Source organism: Ips typographus, linkage group LG1 (genome assembly GCF_016097725.1).
Source record: "Ips typographus isolate SLU linkage group LG1, UJ_Ityp_2.0, whole genome shotgun sequence".
Classification (NCBI taxonomy): Eukaryota; Metazoa; Arthropoda; class Insecta; order Coleoptera; family Curculionidae; genus Ips; species Ips typographus.
The window spans coordinates 22660575-22678543 of NC_138422.1; the positions used below are offsets into that span (position 1 = coordinate 22660575).

Consider the following 17969-nt stretch of genomic DNA (forward strand, 5'->3'; position numbering starts at 1 on the left):
CGGAAGTACTCGGAAAATCGAAATTTTTAAAACTGCATTTGGTTGAGCTTTACATTGCGCAACTTTGCCCCAATTTAAACTTTCTCGTATTTCTTATAGTTTCCGAGATCCCAATGGTGAGGGTCGAATTTGAATTACCCTGTATAAACTACGATGGTCGTGACGTAACATATTGCTTGTTTTTTTGCAGTGGCTCTGATTACTTTGGGTACAAGATGCGCGCCTTCCATTCTGATCACTTTCATTAACATGGTGCTGAATAAAGAAACGCCTTTCGAGCCAATTTGCGAAACCGCTAACATGTACCCGGGGCAAATCGGTATTCAGAAATTCCTGCTGTTTTGCGCCTTCATCTGTATTCCGTGGATGTTGCTGTCCAAACCTCTTTTAATCCAGAGAGCACGTAAAGCTGCCGCTTTGCACTCGGTAAGTTGTTTGTCCATTCCGTTATTAGTTTATATTGATGAATATTTTTCAAAATTAGAAATAATGTGACATATTTAGCATAAAGTTGTATTGCATACAATTTTTTTAAAATCAGGTGTTTATTTTTCGATAAATCGCTTGGACCCGTCGATTTTTGTTTTTAGTTGAGCCTTTTGACACAAAAAAGTTATGATATCAAGGCCAACTTTTTTAAATAGAAACCTCCTCTTTTTTGTAATTTTATTTAGTTCTCTACAACATTTTTTTATGTAGCATAACTCTTTAATGAATTTGAAGACAACCGGTAAACAACCAAATAGTAGGTAATGTCATAGTCAGTTGAATGTGATTTAACTACTTCTTCGCATTTACAAGTATTTAAGTAGTTTAGTGTGCCAAAACTGGCAAAGTTACTCCGGTGTTGTTGTAGTCTGCATAAATAACACTTTTGAGCCTAAAATTTCGGACTGCACTGCGATTTCCATCAATAGTAAAGCTAACGGATTATCTTAACAAGCATCAAAATTATTGATGACAATCAAGTCCACATTGACTCACTGCAAATTTCTTGAGGGAACAATCATAAACGATCATAAACAATCATAATTTTTTATTCTTTATGTGTGATATGTTTGTTTGAACCCATTATTTTGACCTGTACTAACTGACTTCATACAGTGCGTTTTTTTTAACGCGCAACATAGGATTTTACGTGTTAAATTTTTAAGCCCATGTTAGACCATTTTATTTTGGAACTGCAAGTCTATAACTTGACGGGTGTGTCTTTAGTACCCTGAAGCTTAAGTAAGTCTACCAATTTGGTCTAAAAAGTGATTAAAAACTGGAAAAAATCATTTTTTTTCGAAAAGATTTTATCGTTCCATACTCCCTGTATGCATTGTTGTTTTTATACTGGCAGGGCAGGTAGCAGGTAAAGTGACATATTTTGACTGCATCACGACCCGACATCTTTTGAACGTCAAAAGGGCATTTTATGATTGTTTGGAATACTGTTTGGCTTCAAACGGAGGTCACTTTGAACAATTCACTTATAAAAATACTTCTTTTGTTCTTAACTTTCTTGATATAAAGTTAATGATCACCCTGTTTTACTTTCTACGCCAAATTTTACCTGCTACCTGCCGTGCCAGTATCAAAAACAACAAAGAACAACAATGCATACAGGGAGTATGAAACGATAAAACCTTTTCGAAAAAAGATGATTTTTTGCAAGCTTTTTAACACTTTTTAGGCCGAATTGGTAAACTTACTTAAGCTTCAGGGTACGAAACAGCCACCCGTCAAGTTTTATACTTGTAGTTCCAAAATAACATGGTCTAACATGGGCTTAAAAATTTAACACGTAAAATCCTATGTTGCGCGTTAAAAAAAACGCACTGTATAGTCTTTATGTAGCCTGTGATACACAAGCAAAAGTTCCCAAAAAGATTTTATTTATGTGTTTGGGTGACACTTGCACAAGTTTGTTTAGGATAGATACTGTTCTCGCGGAGTGAGTTTACCCGTGCGTCACGAAGGCTACGTCATTTATAATCATATGCATCAAATCAAGTTTTCGTCAACAAACCTGTTGTGTTCATATTATAGAAAAGGGCGTGTCTAAAGCTTCGTCACGTTTAAAATTTTGCGTGTATTGTCAGTCAGAAAGTAGAGATCTTTGGCTGCAAATTTGCACTAAAACTACCTTATACCAAAGCAAATCAAAATTATTTTGACCGAAATAATATTTTTTATTTATGAGAAGTCTCCGTTTGGATCATAGAATTCCGTCTAAATTTGAAACCTAATTTATTTACCAAAATTCGCAGAGATGTATCAACAATATGTAGTATTTCTTTAACTTTAAGCTCTTGATTTAGGTTCTGGATGGTTACATGTTTCTCTAAAATAAATACAACAAATTAAAAATTCAATAAGACATTCTGAGTGAGGATGTAGTATCTCATATCTCATTTTCAGGTTGCAATCCACTAATTTTATTTTAAACCCGCTGGAAAACATTTTAGACGCTTATTTTATTTTTTCTATGACTTTATTATTAATATGTTTGAAGAAATTTTTATGAAAAGTCTATAATGCAATCCAAAAATCTCAGTCTCTGGAAACAATGAAATGTTAATAGATGTTTCTTACAAAAGTAGATATATTTTACTATTATTAACATACTATCGTTGTACATATCATATAATGTATTTCGAACATCCATTTTAATGCTTTCAGATAAATCAGTGGTGCTTGCTTTTCCCGAATCGAATAAACAGTTTTGCGGGAAATTTTCAAAGCAGCTGCAACCTTCTAGTATCAAAAAATACAGATATACATACATACATACAAAAATCAGTAAGAATATGTAAGGTCTTAAAATTTCTTATTTTCTTCCTGAACAGATGATAAAGCTTCTAAAGGTACTCCATTAGTTTTTTCCAATTCAAAATATTCACAAAGGTTAAGAATTAACTGCTGTACTTGTCTGTAGAGAATTTTTCCAGGCATTTTCTAAAAAAATACTGTAATAGTAAGTAATTCCGAATTTAGGAAAAACCAAATGGCTAAATAAAAATCATAATAGACACTCCCACTTTTTTTTCTAAGAGGTTAGTAATTGTGCCAATTTTGGTTAGATCGTGACAGCCGACATAAAAAAAATTAAAATATTAATAATAATATTATGAAAGTACTTACAGAATGTTAAAAGCGTAGAAACAATAGCTCTTAAAAGAACTGTGGTGGTGTGGTAAATAGAAAACTTTATAAATGATTAACAACACAAAGAAACGGAAAAGAATTAATAGTAAACAAATCAAATAAATTTCGATGGTTGTCAAACTGACAATGACTGAAATAGAAGCGCTAATCAGTAAATGTTTTTTTTGGAAGACATTCACTTAGATATTTACCCTTTCTGAAAGTGAACAATAGACAAGGATGAAGTCAATAATGCATGTCTACTTCTAAATCACAGGGGGATGACGCACGGGTAAACTCAGACCGCGAGAACAGTAAATGAACTTCTACTGCCGGTGTATAAAAATAAGAACACATTTATTTAAAGTTTTATTGAAAGTTTAACTAACATAAACATATAAATTGAATGCTAAACTTCAATTTACATTCATTCTTTATTACCTGCTTCATTTCACTTATTTTTGATACAATAAATACGGTTTTTGCGTCCGGGAGAGACCAATCCCGGTCTTCGTTTAATATCTGCTTTTACATATTTACTTTAAATTGTTTTTCTTCAGGATCCAAATGGCTCAATTCCAATTTCCTCCGCATTTTTGCTGGGGAATTATTCACAACTTTTTATTTAATATTTACCTACCATTTATGTACTGCCACTTGTCAGTCTTTATGTCATGTAATCACCACCATAAATTTATCATTTATAAACCACTTTCCATTTTTACAGTTAATACTAATATTATTACTAGAATACGGATTAAAAAGCACTAAAATGGTGAAAAAAAGCGCTTTAAAAGCAAAATTATTTTTCTCAAAAAAACATAAAAATCTGTAAAAATGCACAAAACTGTTCTAGAGATGCAAAACTTTTTACTTTTTTTGAGTTCAAGTTCTAGACATTTTTTGAAGTTTTTAAACTGCTTTTGAAGCATACAGAGGATTTTGAACTTTTAATTTTTTTTTTCAACTACTTGGGGTTTTTATACTGTTTAAAGAGCATATTGAAGGTTCTGGAATGCTTTAGAGGCATTTGGAAATTCTTTTTTGAAAGCTTCTAAACTAGTTGAATAGCATTTGGAATCTTTTAGACTGTTCTAAAAGCTTTTGGGAATTTTAGACCGTTTTGGAAGGCTTTCGTCTGCTTGGGAAGCATTTTGGAGTTTCTGTAGTGTTTTAAAATCGTTTTGGGGAGTATTTGGAAGGTTTTTGGACAGTTCAAAGAGTATATTGAAGGTTCTGGAATGCTTTAGAGGCATTTGGAAATTCTTAGACGGTTCGACAATTTTTTGAAAGCTTCTAGACTGTTTTGATATATTTTGGGAGCTTCTAGACTAGCTGAAGGGCAATTGGAATCTTTTAGACAGTTCTAAGAGTTTCTGTATTGTTTTGAAATCATTTTAGACTACTTTGGGAACATTGAAGGTTTTGGACAGCTTTTAAGACATTTGAAACCTTGTAGACGGTTATAGATACTTTTGGAAGCTCTTAAACTGCTCTAAAAGCATACGGAAACTTTTGGACGGTCTTGAAACGTTTTGAGAGCTTCCAGACTGTTCTAAAAGCTTTTGGAAAGCTTTCGACTGCTTTAGAAGCATTTTGGAGTTTCTGTAGTATTTTGAAATTTTTTAGACTACTCTATCTCCATTTGGAAGGTTTCTGGCGAGTTTAAGGAGTATTGAAGGTTTTAGACTGCTTTTAAGACATTTGAAACCATGTAGACGGTTATAGATACTTTTGGAAGCTCTTAAACTGCTCTAAAAGCATACGGAAACTTTTGGACGGTCTTGAAACGTTTTGAGAGCTTCCAGACTGTTCTAAAAGCTTTTGGAAAGCTTTCGACTGCTTTAGAAGCATTTTGGAGTTTCTGTAGTATTTTGAAATCTTTTAGACTACTCTATCTCCATTTGGAAGGTTTCTGGCGAGTTTAAGGAGTATTGAAGGTTTTAGACTGCTTTTAAAACATTTGAAAACTTATGGAGGGTTCTAGAAACTTATGGAAGCTTTTAAACTGCTTTAGAAGAATTCGTAAGCTTTTAGACTGCTTTGAAATTTTTTGAGAGGTTCTAGACTAGTTGAAGCTCATTTGGAAGCCTTTAGAGTGTTCTAAAAGCTTTTGGAAGCTTCTGGACTGTTTTGGAAGGCTTTCGACTGCTTGAGAAGCATTTTGGAGTTTCTGTAGTGTTTTAAAACCTTTTTAGACTACTTTAGGATGGGTTTGGAAAGTGTTTGAGCAGTTTAAAGAGCATTGAAGGTTCTGGACTGCTTTTAAGGCATTTGGAACCTTGTAGACGGTTCTAGAAACTTTTGGAAGCTGTTAAACTGCTCTAGAAGCGTGCGGAAGTCTCTCAGAAGCCTTCAATATCTCAATATAGCTATTGCAATTGTAAATTTACCTGTACAAAATAAAACCATACAAAAAATAGCGGCAAATAAGCACAAAAAATTAAATTAAACACAAAAAGAAGAAAAAAGCAAACAAAGCATGAAACAAATCTGTCAAATGACGTGTTTGTGTGTAAATCGTTAATGTCAAAGGTTGTTTGCTTTTATTATTAACAAAAAACAGACATAACCTGTTTATTGATGATTTCTGCTGTGTGAATCATACCGCCAACCGGCCAATCACATTTGACCACTATTGCCAACCTATTTCACGATCACTCCTCCTAGTTTTTAAATAGAGTTTATACCTCCTTTACTAGCAGAAGTTTTTTTAAGTAAAAAACTGGTAAAATCAGCGTTTATTTCCAAAAGGTAAACCACAACCAAATTCACTCGGCCACCGAAAATGGCGACGCTGAACAACCAATCCACAACAACACCGCCCAAACGCCAGTGCCGGCTCAAGGAGGCGGCGAACACGACGAGGAACCAATGTCCGAAATTTACATTCATCAAGGCATTCACACCATTGAATACGTTCTAGGCTCAATCTCTCACACCGCCTCCTATCTTCGGTTGTGGGCTCTGTCTCTGGCTCACGCCCGTACGTTACACAATCCTAAATTGAGCCGCAAAAGTCTAAAATATGAATTTTATAGAGCTGTCTGAAGTATTGTGGCAAATGGTGCTCAACAAAGGTTTAACCGTCGATGGTTGGGCTGGTGGTGTTGCAGTCTACATCATATTTGCCGTCTGGGGTACTCTGACTATTTCTATTCTTGTTTTGATGGAAGGATTGTCTGCTTTCTTGCATACTCTTCGTCTTCATTGGTGAGTTTCTGATTGACATAATTTAAATTCAATGCAATAATTATGGCGTAACAAAACAATCAAAATTTAGGTGAAATCTTTCTTCCACCTTTAGCTAGTCTTGAACCAGTGATCTCTGATTTTCCGGCTTTGTGTGACCAACTGTCAAACATCAAAACTAACCTATAGTTTGCTCGATTTCTTAAAAATAAGTCGAGCAAACTATTGGTCCTTAATAGCTCATCCTGAAACGCAAAAATCCCTGATTCAAATCTAAGTAAAGACGGAAGAAAATTTTTCCTTAATTATTAATATACATTATAATTATTTAATTTCATTAATAAAATCTGTATCTGACATTAAAATTAATTAACATTCGTGTATTTCAGGGTGGAATTTTGTTCAAAGTTCTACTCCGGAACGGGTTACGCTTTTACGCCGTTCTCGTTTGAGATTATTCTCGAAACCGCCGGTCAACTTAAGGAGGAGTAAAATCGCTTAAAACCCCTAAATGGGCTAGGAAAAGTGTTTAGTTCGGTGATGTTTTGCTTGTTAAATTAATTAAATATTAGATTGACGTTGCTCATCTCTACAACCTCAAAATGTCGTTTATAAAGAAACGGCTTTCCTGTTTAGCTGTTTATTTAATGTTTTATTAAAGTAAGATGTAGGTATTCTTGAAGAAATAAAAATTTAATTGCGCTGTAAAAGTTGTATTTTTTCAAGTGCAACAGACACTTCATTTGTCACAGAACTAAAAATTAATAATTTTTGCATTTTTATCAAATGTCGTTAATTTTTTGTCTAAGGTAAGTATTAGCAAAAAAAATTGATTACATTTGGAGATATTCGCAAAAAAAAAACAAAATTTTGGGGATTAGTTTTTATTTTTATGCTAATTTTTTAAAATAAATAACATTTTACTGTAAGATGCGTACGTAAACACAAAACCAGTGCACTTCCGGTCGACTGGTGTTAACCGGAAATGCCCCGGCATTTTTTCTTGCCAGTCACAGCCATCTACGATCCCTGTCTGGCTTAAATACCTTCAAACTTCACCCTTTTTTCCCCTCTTTACCGCTCAAAACCTTTCTTTTTTAATGTTTTAAAAAAATGATACGCGCGCCACTGGTAAACGCAAGAAAATTGTTGTTTCTTGGAAAATTTCCTTTCCACGTAGCTACTGCCACCTACAAAATTTTGTCTAATTACTTCAAGTGGTTTGGCCAAAATCATTAAATTTGTATTTTCTCAGTAAAACTTTAACACCCGGTATCTTCGTTATTGTTCATATTTCGAAAAAGCGTCAAAGAAAAAAAAAACCCTATTTTTTGAAGCCCTATTCGCAGTTGAAAAGAAAGCACCAACTTTGGAATCACCCTGTATAGTATTTCCTTCATTTACCACGTACAGCAACCTGAGCGCTTGGTCCAGTTGGTCAGTGCCCGAATTTATTTGAAATAACGTTCGTTTGACTATAAACGATACACTTGGTTGATGACGCGCATGTTTTTTAAGCCTTTGTCGGAGTTAGAAATTTTTGACAGCTGTCAAACTTGGTGTAATTATAATATACAGGTGTGGTAAATCCAAAACCGACCATAGGAAAACCGTGTAACGGACAGAGACACATACATGATTGCATGCGCATGACAAAGACAGAACACCTCTAAAAATTTTAAGTAGGCCATAATTTTGCATCAGTGTTGTCAAACTGACTAAATCTACCGACTGGATTGTAATTATTTTATTTTATTTTTATTTTTTTACGTCAAAATGTCATAGACAACAAAAGATTTTCCAAAAATATCTCACATGAGTTGATTAATGAGTCTGGCCTAGGAATGTTCTAATAACAAAGTATCCAAATAATTACAATCCAGTCGGTACATTTAGTCAGTTTGACAACACTGATGCAAAATTATGGCCTACTTAAAATTTTTAGAGGTGTTCTGCCTTTGTCATGCGCATGCAATCATGTATGTGTCTCTGTCCGTTACACGGTTTTCCTATGGTCGGTTTTGGATTTACCACACCTGTATACCAATCACTCCTTAAAAAGTCACTTGAATACGGCCAGTAGTTTTTGAGATCTCTCTTCAAACTGGTTAGTTTCAGACTACCAGCACGTTGGATTTTTCTTTGTGAATTAATTTACAGAATGGACAGTCGTCATATTTGGCAAATTTAGCTGCTGTCAAATTTGGTGCAATTATAGTATATACTATTATCTAGTAATTCTGAAAAAACTACTTGAATACAGAAAGTAGTTAGGACCAGTTAACTGACGGTCGGTCACTCAACGTCCAGTATTTTCGTTAATTTAAACGGGAAAATTCTGAAAAAAATCATACATAATCTCAGAAATATTGTAGTCAATTGTGCCAAGTTTCAAGGTTCTAACCCCAAAACAGAAATATACAGTTGGCCACGACAAGCAATTAAAAATTAAGTATCTTGGAAACGATTAAAGTGACTTAAGTGATGAATCTGTTATTCTACACATTATTTTTGACATTTTGGCTACAAAATGGCGTCTGTAGCACTTCCGGTCTTTTTAAAAATTCTATTCACCAAAAATGTTTCCAGGTGACTGTCAAGACATTCCCTGCGTTGAACCGTTAAGGAATAGACTCTACTATAGTTTTTTAGCTTGGTTTAGTTGAAAACGACTGGAATAAGCCATTTGCAGTGCGAGTGGAAGCTGAATTTGGCTTTTATTTGCTACAAGACCCCGTAACTTTCTTAATATTTAGGCAACAAATCTGAAAATTTTATGAAAAAGTAATGTGAATAAAATGTTGTCGCGAGTTGTAGTCTATCAAAACACTGCCAACAAACAAAACACGAAACGTGGTACACAATATTATTATTATCATTACCAAAGTCTAACCAGTACCACTCTATTTACAAACAAAAAGAAGAAACCTTTAACACGGACACTGAGTCTTTTGGTCTATTGATCCGGAGGCCTCTCCATGTGGAAAAAAGGCGGCATATTAAACCGACATTGATCGAAAGGATTGCTGCCGCTTAAATGCTGAAACATATGCGGAGGCGGTGCCACAAAGAAAAACGTGGCAGATTGTTCAGGTTTTGTGTCTACCACTTCTGGTTCCGTGTTGATCGTTTCGATATTAGAATCTTCTGCAGGTTGAGATGAAGGAACTGGTTCCATCAGTACACTAGTACTAACTGCGGCTTCACTGTGAGTTTTTTCATTATAAATTTCTTTAATTAAAGAGTTTTTATCACTTTGTGATTTAGTGAGAGTTGGAGTTTTATCACTTAGTGACTTAGTTTGGGAGAGGGTTTTATTGCTCGACTTTTCTACTTGTGAACTTTGACTAGCCTCGGTTACCACACCGACAGTGTGATTGGTTGGTTTGGCCTCGAAACTCTTGTCCAAGCACCCTAAACAGTGCGAACAGCAACAGGTACCATCTTCCGCAAAGTTTTCACATTTACCGCACTCGCATTTTTGGGTTCCCGAATCCTTGGTGGTACCAGTACTTGCACTTTTCTTCTCGCATTGCACTACTCGAACGTGCTCATCCACGCACATTTCAATCGCCGACTCGTGTTCACCGTTGTGTTTCTGGGGTTTCAGACTGTTTCTTCTTAAGCGCGTTTTAAGTGACTGTATGGAAGCGTTTGAGCCCAGCTTGGTAAAATTGCATATTCCTTTATACTTTTTGCAGCAAGGTTCCGAAGTTTTGGGTTTTGGTTTGGACTCTTCAGGACAACTGCAGAGTAACGGTTCAACCAGGTCGGTGGTTTCAGGGGACATCTCGGATGCGCATTGTGTTATTGAACAACCGCAGTTGTAGCATAAATCTCTTTCTGAAACACAAAGTTTAACTGTTTAACAACACTGTAACTACAGTTATTAGGTTTATATTGATTTAGCTTTTCTGTGTGTAGATACCTAAAATCTTTAGCCATACCTCAATGAGTCACTAAATGGACACAACGTCACCGAGCAACTCAACTCGGATAAGAAAATTAGATGCAGGATTGAATCAGTCCGTGTGTGCAACAATCCAGAAAATCAGATCACTGTTTTGTAACTTCTCCTACTTAAAGCTGAGAGTGTTTCCTGAACTTTTGACAACAGTAAAATAACGAAAACTCTCATATCTCGGTCATTTTTTCAAAGAAAATGGTTACCGGACTCTACAACATATAAGGCAGAAAAAAGGTCTGCAGGGACGTAGGAAGAAAGCAAATCTTCTGGTTGAGAACCACTGGGCATACATAGCGCCGAACAATTGTTCAGAGTGGCTGAAAACAGACAACATCGTGATTGTCAAAGCCAAAGGGACCAGACTGAGCCCAATAAGAAAAAAAATGTTGTAAATTCGTAGGGTTGTGTTATCCGATATCCGTGACAAGCTAAAAACAGAAATTTTGTTCATCGATGAGTTTTCAATTCGAACTAGTTTTTCTTTACTTCTTTTTAAGAACTGCCATTCAGGTACAGAGGTAAAGAAGGTAAGGTGAAGTATCAACGGAATCCGATGATTTGCGAACCAATTTTGAAACAATAGAAAGACTGACGCAAAATGGTAAGAAACAGTATGGGAGAGCATAGAGATGGAGACTGTGTGAAGTTAGAGAGCCATAAGAGGCTGCCTATAGGACTCCAGCTCCTCCAGGAATTTATTTGCTAATCTAACTTGGAGCAAAGAATGGCTGGAGATGTTGAGCAGGATGAAAGAAGGAGAGTTTATGGACAAGTTAGGTATTTGCTCTGTCTGTCAAGGGGATACAAATAATATGGTTGGACTATTGAAATACAGAAGAAAGAAGTATATAGAAGAAGGTGGAATGAGATATAATAAAAGCAAAACTAGGTTAATCTTCGTCTTCGCCTTCCGCTTGTAACAACTTAGGTTTCGTGTGATCCCGACGGTTTTGTGTTTGTGCCCATCTTGCTATTTGGGCCGGATTCATTTTGACAACATTTTTCTTCCAGCATCGTCTTCTTGCTCTCACCCATCTTACTATGTCCTGCACCTCAAGTTTCTCTCTTCTAGTGTGGTTTTGCATTCTATCCTCCAGAATTATTCTTCGTATTGCTTTTAATACTTTTATTCCATTGTTATGATTATTGATTTTGTCTTGGATAGTTCTGGTAATGTTTCTCTGGCGTGGCCTGATGCATGTTTTGTAGATGGGGCTTTGCTTTGCCTTGACATGATTTGGCTTCTTCACATCATATCGTTTAGGCTTGTTAAGTACTTGTTCGATAGTTCTTCCCATTCTAAGTAGTACTAGGACGATGTTTATCGACATTTTTAGAAGAGTTAGGCTACCAGTAGTTGAAGAATGGAAAGCTCAACTAAATACATAATGTTAAAAATGTAAAAGGAAGAATGGCTTAAGTGAAGAAATTAACTGGGAGCAACCGTTTGTGTGGGATGATAAAGAAGAAAATGGGGAACATGTGCAGGAGATGATGTGATTAGGGGTAGAGAATGTCAGATACAGGACAGCAAAAATGTGAGAGATGAAATGAGGTATTTAGGTTGGAATTGAGAAGTTTCCCTAATTGTTTACGATCACTTCATACAGAACTGACCTTACCTGAACCTAATCAGATTTAGAAACAAATTATTGCTCTAGAGTGTCAGTAACTAATATGACTCTAAGAAGTGGAGAATGAGTTTTATGTGAACAGAGTATAATATTTAGTTATCTGTGACTTTGTGAATAACTATAGTAAGTAGTAATATATTTATGATCTTTTGATTTACAATAGTTTTGCAAAGCGTCAAAGTAATTAATTAAACCTTCTTCCATTTTTGACAAATCTGAGATAGGTTTATGCAACTCATTCATGAATGCGGAAAGCGAGGTGGACTTAAGAAGATTCTAACATAAGTTAAGATTTTTTTTAATCTGAGAGTGAAATTTGTGCAAATTGAAGATCTTGAAAAATCTTAAATTAAAAGGACGAGGGAGAGTGATATATGCAGGGTAAATGAATGGGATAAGAGGACTTAAGCACTATCAGCAATAAGGACTGGTATTGCAGATTGGCGTGAGGGTACGAAAGAGCCAAACAAGCATGTTCAGCCTGCTTAACCTTTAAAGTGTTTAGATTAAGATTGCCAGTAATGAGCTACGGAGCAGAGACAAGAGCCGATACATCAAAAACCAAAAGAATTCTCAGAACAACAGAGATGAAAACAATACGCGCCATATAACAGACAACACCCTTCTGGATAAGAAAAGGAACGAAGACCTAAGAAGACAAACTGACACCAGTGATATTGTAAGATGGTGTAGAGCTCGACGAAGATACTGGAACGCGCACGTCAGCAGGATGACATAAGAGAAGATAGATTACCACGAATCGTCAGGGATAACATACAAACAAGAAGAAGACCCCTGGGCAGACCATCAAAGAAATGGAGAAACAGCTGGCAGTCCACCTCACAGGGAAAAAATCAGTGAACTACAGGCGGTACGCCTTCTACAAGTGGAAGAAGAAGAAGAAGGTTTCCTACTCACTATATGTATCTTTCTTGGGGTGTAGCCCACAATAAAACGCACGAATCGATTGCCTGACATCTTGTTCTAGACGTTTTGAGGCTGGCTGGAGAAACATAGTGGTACACATTGATACCACGTCGAGTGACATGAAGGAGTAGTGGTTGGGAAACATTTACATAAGTCAACAGACAAGACAAATGGTCAAAGCCATGGAAAATGTAATATAGAGAAATGAAAACAGAAGAGAAAGATTCTAAGCTGCCACTCATGAGGCTTTTGCTATCGATAAACATGGTCCCTAACTGCAATCTGTTACCTACACTCAGAAGAGCTTCACTAATACCTAAAATAACAATTAAAATACCTTCAGGAGACATGCTCAGGAACTCAGTCTGATTCTTATACTTTCTGCACATATCCTTCTCAGGTGAACTGAACAGCTCCTTGGTTTTATTCAAAATTTTTTGCATCAAAGATTGTTTCTTCTCAGGTTTGTTGTGATTGTGGTTATTATTGCTGGAGCTACAAGCGCACGCTTGATGATAAACAAAATACTCTATAGGATTAATCGCGCTCTGCTTGTGGCATTTCTTGTTAATTTGTTCCTTCACATGCTCATACTTTTCCAAAGTCTGTTTGAGCTTTACCAGGGATCTTCCTAAAGAGTCATCGGGATCACTTTCACTTACGTTGTGACTACTCGTTCTGGAATTTACGGTAACAATTTCATCACAACTACTACTTTGACCTTCGAGATTGTACAGTTTTCTGAAAATTCTGGTTTGTTCGATATTTGGTTGGAAGAAATATGCTAATAAAGTGCTGGAAGTTTGGCAAATTTTGCTGTCTCCTAAGATGCTGGATGTTTGCAACGCCATAGTGTTGATCAGGTAGTAGTTTTCTAAATTTCTTCGATTTGAAGGCACTATACAGAATTGAGATTGTTTGGCTTTGAGATTGTGGTAAGATATTTTGACTCCAAATTTTGGTAAGTTTACGTTGAGAGGGCGTTGCTTTGAAGGTTTCCTGTAGAGTTCTTTTAAACCTACAAGCAACAAAATGATGTAAAAAGAAATTCGTTAAAAAACAAACTTACTTTTGTTTTCAGTTTCCACTCCCTTATCCATTAACCTTGGTCCCTCGTGGATCATCTGGGTCATTACCATGTCATAAAGCATCTTGGCAAAGTAGCTTAGAACCATTTTGGAAGCTTCAGGGTCTTCAGTAATAGCTTTCCAAGGTGGTAAAGTGTTTACACTAACCACTTCTTTGCTAATTGACTCCTTCTTGACTTGTGTAGTTCTAGTCAGTGGAGAGATCATCTTGCTTCTGCTCAGTTTCTGTAAACCTTGCAAGGAGATTTCTGATCTGGACCTGGACAGATAAAACTCCTTTTTTTTCCTCTTGGTTCTTCTGATCACAATAGATGACGTGGATGAGTGGTCTTGAGCGTATCTGCTTAAAGACTCTTCGAAGGACTGCAAAGCTACACTCAACTTGAGTTTGGATGAGTCAAACTTTGCTAGACTGGTTTCTGCCGCTAAAGTTGATACGGAACATTCTGAGTTGTTGTTATTTGGAGATTCAGAGCAGTTGTCCAAGTCATGCACATGCTGGGATTTGTCAATCCGTGGATTCATCAATTTTTTCAGGCCACAATAAACGGGAATCTTACTGGATTTAGTTTTTCTGTGGTGGTTGTTTACTGTTTCTACCGTTTTCCGGGCAGTTCTTATCAGAGATGAATGGTTTTCTGCTACTCTGCCTGTATAACGCGAACACTGCCTTGATGTTACTTGTGCTGGGTCACCAACTCCTCCATTAGAACTATTTTCACCTTGAGGCTTCACCTGCTCAAAGTAATACACTTCCCACTCCTTCTTCATCTTCATATCCAGCTCTAGTTCAATATAGTACTTTAGCTTTTGTTCAACTAACATTTTTCTGACATTTTCTACAGACACTACAGAATTAAGATGGCAGAATTGCACTGTATGTACAGGACTAACCAAAAACACCTGGTTGGCATAGAACTCTCGTTGAAGGTTTGTTGAATTTTTAACTTTTTGCAAACTCATTTGCAATGACTGATTAATTACGTCCATATCATCATCGTCGAGTGGTAAAGAGCGTATGCTAGCAGCGTAGGGTAAACATTTTTTCATTTTCTCGTTTAACACCGCCTTTCTGCAGCACTTTGCTGGACGACAAGCTCTTAGAAGGTTGTCAGTGCCAAAGTCCTGTAGCTGCACCAGAATTTTATTGTTTTTGTTTTTAATTCCGCGAGTTCTAATCTTGGATTCTGCTGTAGTAACGTCAAACTCCAAGCTGGAGCAAATCTTTGTCCTCCCTAGAGGAATGTATTTATCCGGTACGTAATAGTTTATGGTTTTTTTAGGTTGGGAGCTTGAGCGTTGCCGAGATTCGCTTTGAAGTCTTTGACCAACTTCTTCGTTATCGCTAAAGATGTCGGTTAAGCTAATGGGGTTAGGACCTCCGGTGCTTAAATCTTTAGGAGTTACAGTCAAGGAAATCATTAGTTCTTCTCCAGTGTTGGTTTCCAAACACAAATTGGTAGTTTCGTAGAGTCGTATTTTTGAATAGTTTGCCTGGTCTTGAGAGTAGTTTAACAATTTTTTTAGACTTTTTTCTGTCAATTCACGACCTTCTCCACCTTCCTCACCCAGTTCTTCACCCTCTTCATCATCACTGCACACTAAACTACCTTGTGAGTCTTTATTATGCAAAGTTACTGATTCAGTATCGTCAAATTTCTCTTCTTCATTCAAACCGTACATGTTAGATGGTTCGTAATCAAAGTCAGTAGCCGACTGTTGGGGTGGAGTTGGAATAACAGGAGGCGTAGACCTTCTGGGGGGTGTAGACCGTCTTGGGGACGACAAAATTGACTGACGAGGTGATTCTCTAGGAGACATGGAGGCTCTTGGACTCGCAGGTGGAGCAACTGATGTTCGAGGGGAAGTTGTTTCAGGTGGTGCAACCGATGTTCGTGGAGAAGCAGTCTCTGACGGGGGTGTTGCAAGTCCTATTTCTGGCTGGGTGGATCTTCTTCGAGATGCCTGTGAAACTGAAGACTTGCGTGGTTCGGATGTAATCGATTCAGCCACAGATCTTCGTAGTGCTGATGTCACTGATTCGGCTGAAGGTTGAGAAGGTACCGGTTCTAGAGTTGATCTTCTTGGAGGAGGTGGTGCTACAGTTTCTTCAGGTTGGTCAGGTGGAGGGTAAGTGGGTGCTACTGGTGGTGGAGGTGCAGGCGGTTGTTGTATGGGCTGTTCTTTTTGAGCAGATGTGCTAGCTTTACAGTCTGGGCATTGCCTGATCACGATCTGTATGTCTCCCTCATCTTCATGGCAACCTTTAATGCAGATGATTACTGCGTCTTCGTCGCATTCCTATTATAAAAACAAAAGTTAAAGCCAGTTAATTTGGTTCAAAAATGTTGTCTTAAAGTACGGGTTATTACTAGTACTACTACTATTAGTAACTTACCCCTAAAGCTTCATCAGCACGTCGAGCTTCAGCAAAACATTCCGGACAACAACACTTCTGCGGTGTGCCTACCGGTACTTGATCTATCCTCTCCACTTGTTGTAAAGGCGCTGGTGGATTAATAAGCGATGTTCTTGGTGTTGACTTCCTCTGCTCTTGTTGTATTGACTTGATGGACGTTGGACTTGTAGCGCTTCTCCTCTCAACACTAGCCTGACTACTAACTGGACTGGATATATTTACTGGTTCAGTGTTTGAAGACGTCTCCTTCAGACTGCTCATTCTAGGCTGGGGTTCTTCATCATCGGATGGCCCACCTTCGTCTTCATCTTCTTGATCTTCATCCAGATCCATGGTGTATATGGTGTAAGCGTCTCTACGTGGAGTCCCTAAGTATTCGCTAACACCTTTAAGGTCGTAGATACATTTAACCAGTAGATGTCTAGCACCGTAAGCATCGGTTACTCCAGTAATTCGTTCATTGTCAAAGGAAATATCAGATCTGGATCTCCTTGGGAATGTTGAACTACCATCTTGAGCCAAAACTTGAGATTGGGATGTATTCAACGGTATTTCGGTGGTTGAAGGCATGAGAATGAACTCGTTTTTTAGTAAAGCAAACGACCCTCCACGAGTTGCAGGTCGCTTCAGCTTGAAAACTATTTTATTGGAGTTGTAAGTTGATTCGGTGGTTGTAGGTAATGAATCCAGACCTGACTCAGTTTGAGCAAAAGAGTGAATCCCTATAGACCTGTAGAAACTCTCCAAGTCTTCTTTGATACCTTCAAGCACCCGGTGCAACTCTAAAATTCCCACCAACAGTGTCGTATCCACGTAAATGCTACCATCAGTATTAGCTCGTCTACGATACTTTTGCATATTTAAAGCTACAGGCTTCATGTCAACGATGAATCCAATATTCTCCAAACTTTTAGAAGCATCCTTAACAATACGTGATACCTGTTCAATGTCATCGCATTCTCTTATGGAGATAAAATGGTCGGGAGCGTTGGGCGTCGCCATAAGAACGTCGATGATGGGGCGCAGTTTCATGGTAGCTTGCACCAACATTTCGTCAATGTCCATGTTGTATCCTGTCGGTTTCATGTATTTTAGATTGCGTTTGATTTGAGATGGGGTGGCGTTTAGGCCGTTTAAAACTTTTTGAGATCTCATGCTGATTTAGTTACGACGAATTTTTAGTTTGGTGATATTTTATATCGGGTGCCTTTGTCATTGTCATGGTTTTTAACCTTCCGGTACTGTTACATTTTTGACGTTAAACAAGTTGGTTAACTGTACTAGTTACAGACTTGTTGCCATATTTATCAAGTGTGATTTTTTTCTTGGAAATTTGGACATTTTAAATGTTACAAGGTTACAAGCTATAGTAAAATTGACAATAACAGATAGTTTTGGAGATATCCGTTACGGGCGAGGACTTTTGATATGTTCACCTTCTAACTAGTCCAAACAACATTACAAAGTCAAAAATTGTGTTCCAAGCATTTCTCTCTATACCTTTTTGCCTGGACTAGAAGCCAAATACATTTTTAGAAGGTTTCACTTTAGAAGGTTTTCACTCTCAAATAATATTGCACTATAACTGGTTTGTACAAAATATCATCAGA

At 37.0% G+C, this 17969-nt stretch overlaps 2 protein-coding genes across 8 annotated transcripts in view; one reads left to right on the forward strand and one right to left on the reverse strand.

Annotated features, from left to right (window-relative positions):
• The window catches only part of Vha100-1 (V-type ATPase subunit a family protein Vha100-1), a 43897-nt gene extending 36863 nt beyond the window's left edge, over nt 1-7034 (forward strand). For all 6 annotated transcript variants that reach the window (XM_081995423.1, XM_081995419.1, XM_081995422.1 and 3 more), the window contains 4 exons: nt 191-426; nt 5887-6118; nt 6174-6345; nt 6714-7034. In XM_081995423.1, the coding sequence (XP_081851549.1) occupies nt 191-426; nt 5887-6118; nt 6174-6345; nt 6714-6816 (743 nt within the window). In that variant the 3' untranslated portion in view covers nt 6817-7034. The remainder of the gene's footprint in view (nt 1-190; nt 427-5886; nt 6119-6173; nt 6346-6713) is intronic.
• Nucleotides 7035-9176: 2142 nt separating this feature from the next.
• Nucleotides 9177-17593, reverse strand: LOC145727360 (uncharacterized). Of its 2 annotated transcripts, XM_081976915.1 has the most exons (5): nt 17052-17593; nt 16339-16997; nt 13922-16241; nt 13190-13870; nt 9177-10167 (listed from the first exon to the last, which is right to left on the reverse strand). In XM_081976915.1, exons 1-5 carry the CDS (start codon nt 17512-17514, stop codon nt 9281-9283), a joined length of 5010 nt encoding a protein of 1669 aa, XP_081833041.1. In that variant the 5' UTR covers nt 17515-17593; the 3' UTR covers nt 9177-9280. The 2 variants fall into 2 exon arrangements, with proteins under 2 accessions (XP_081833041.1, XP_081833040.1); XM_081976914.1 differs by having other exon boundaries at nt 16339-17593.
• Nucleotides 17594-17969: the final 376 nt, after the last annotated feature.

What these genes read in the sequence shown, in the direction of transcription:
- LOC145727360 (XM_081976914.1), bottom strand. Translation starts at nt 17,514, where the DNA reads ATGAGATCTCAAAAAGTTTTAAACGGCCTAAACGCCACCCCATCTCAA. An exon ending in GTGCTGATGAAGCTTTAGGG is followed by an intron (nt 16,242 to 16,338) that starts GTAAGTTACTAA and finishes TTTTTATAATAG; the next exon opens with GAATGCGACGAAGACGCAGT. An exon ending in AGTGGAAACTGAAAACAAAA is followed by an intron (nt 13,871 to 13,921) that starts GTAAGTTTGTTT and finishes TGTTGCTTGTAG; the next exon opens with GTTTAAAAGAACTCTACAGG.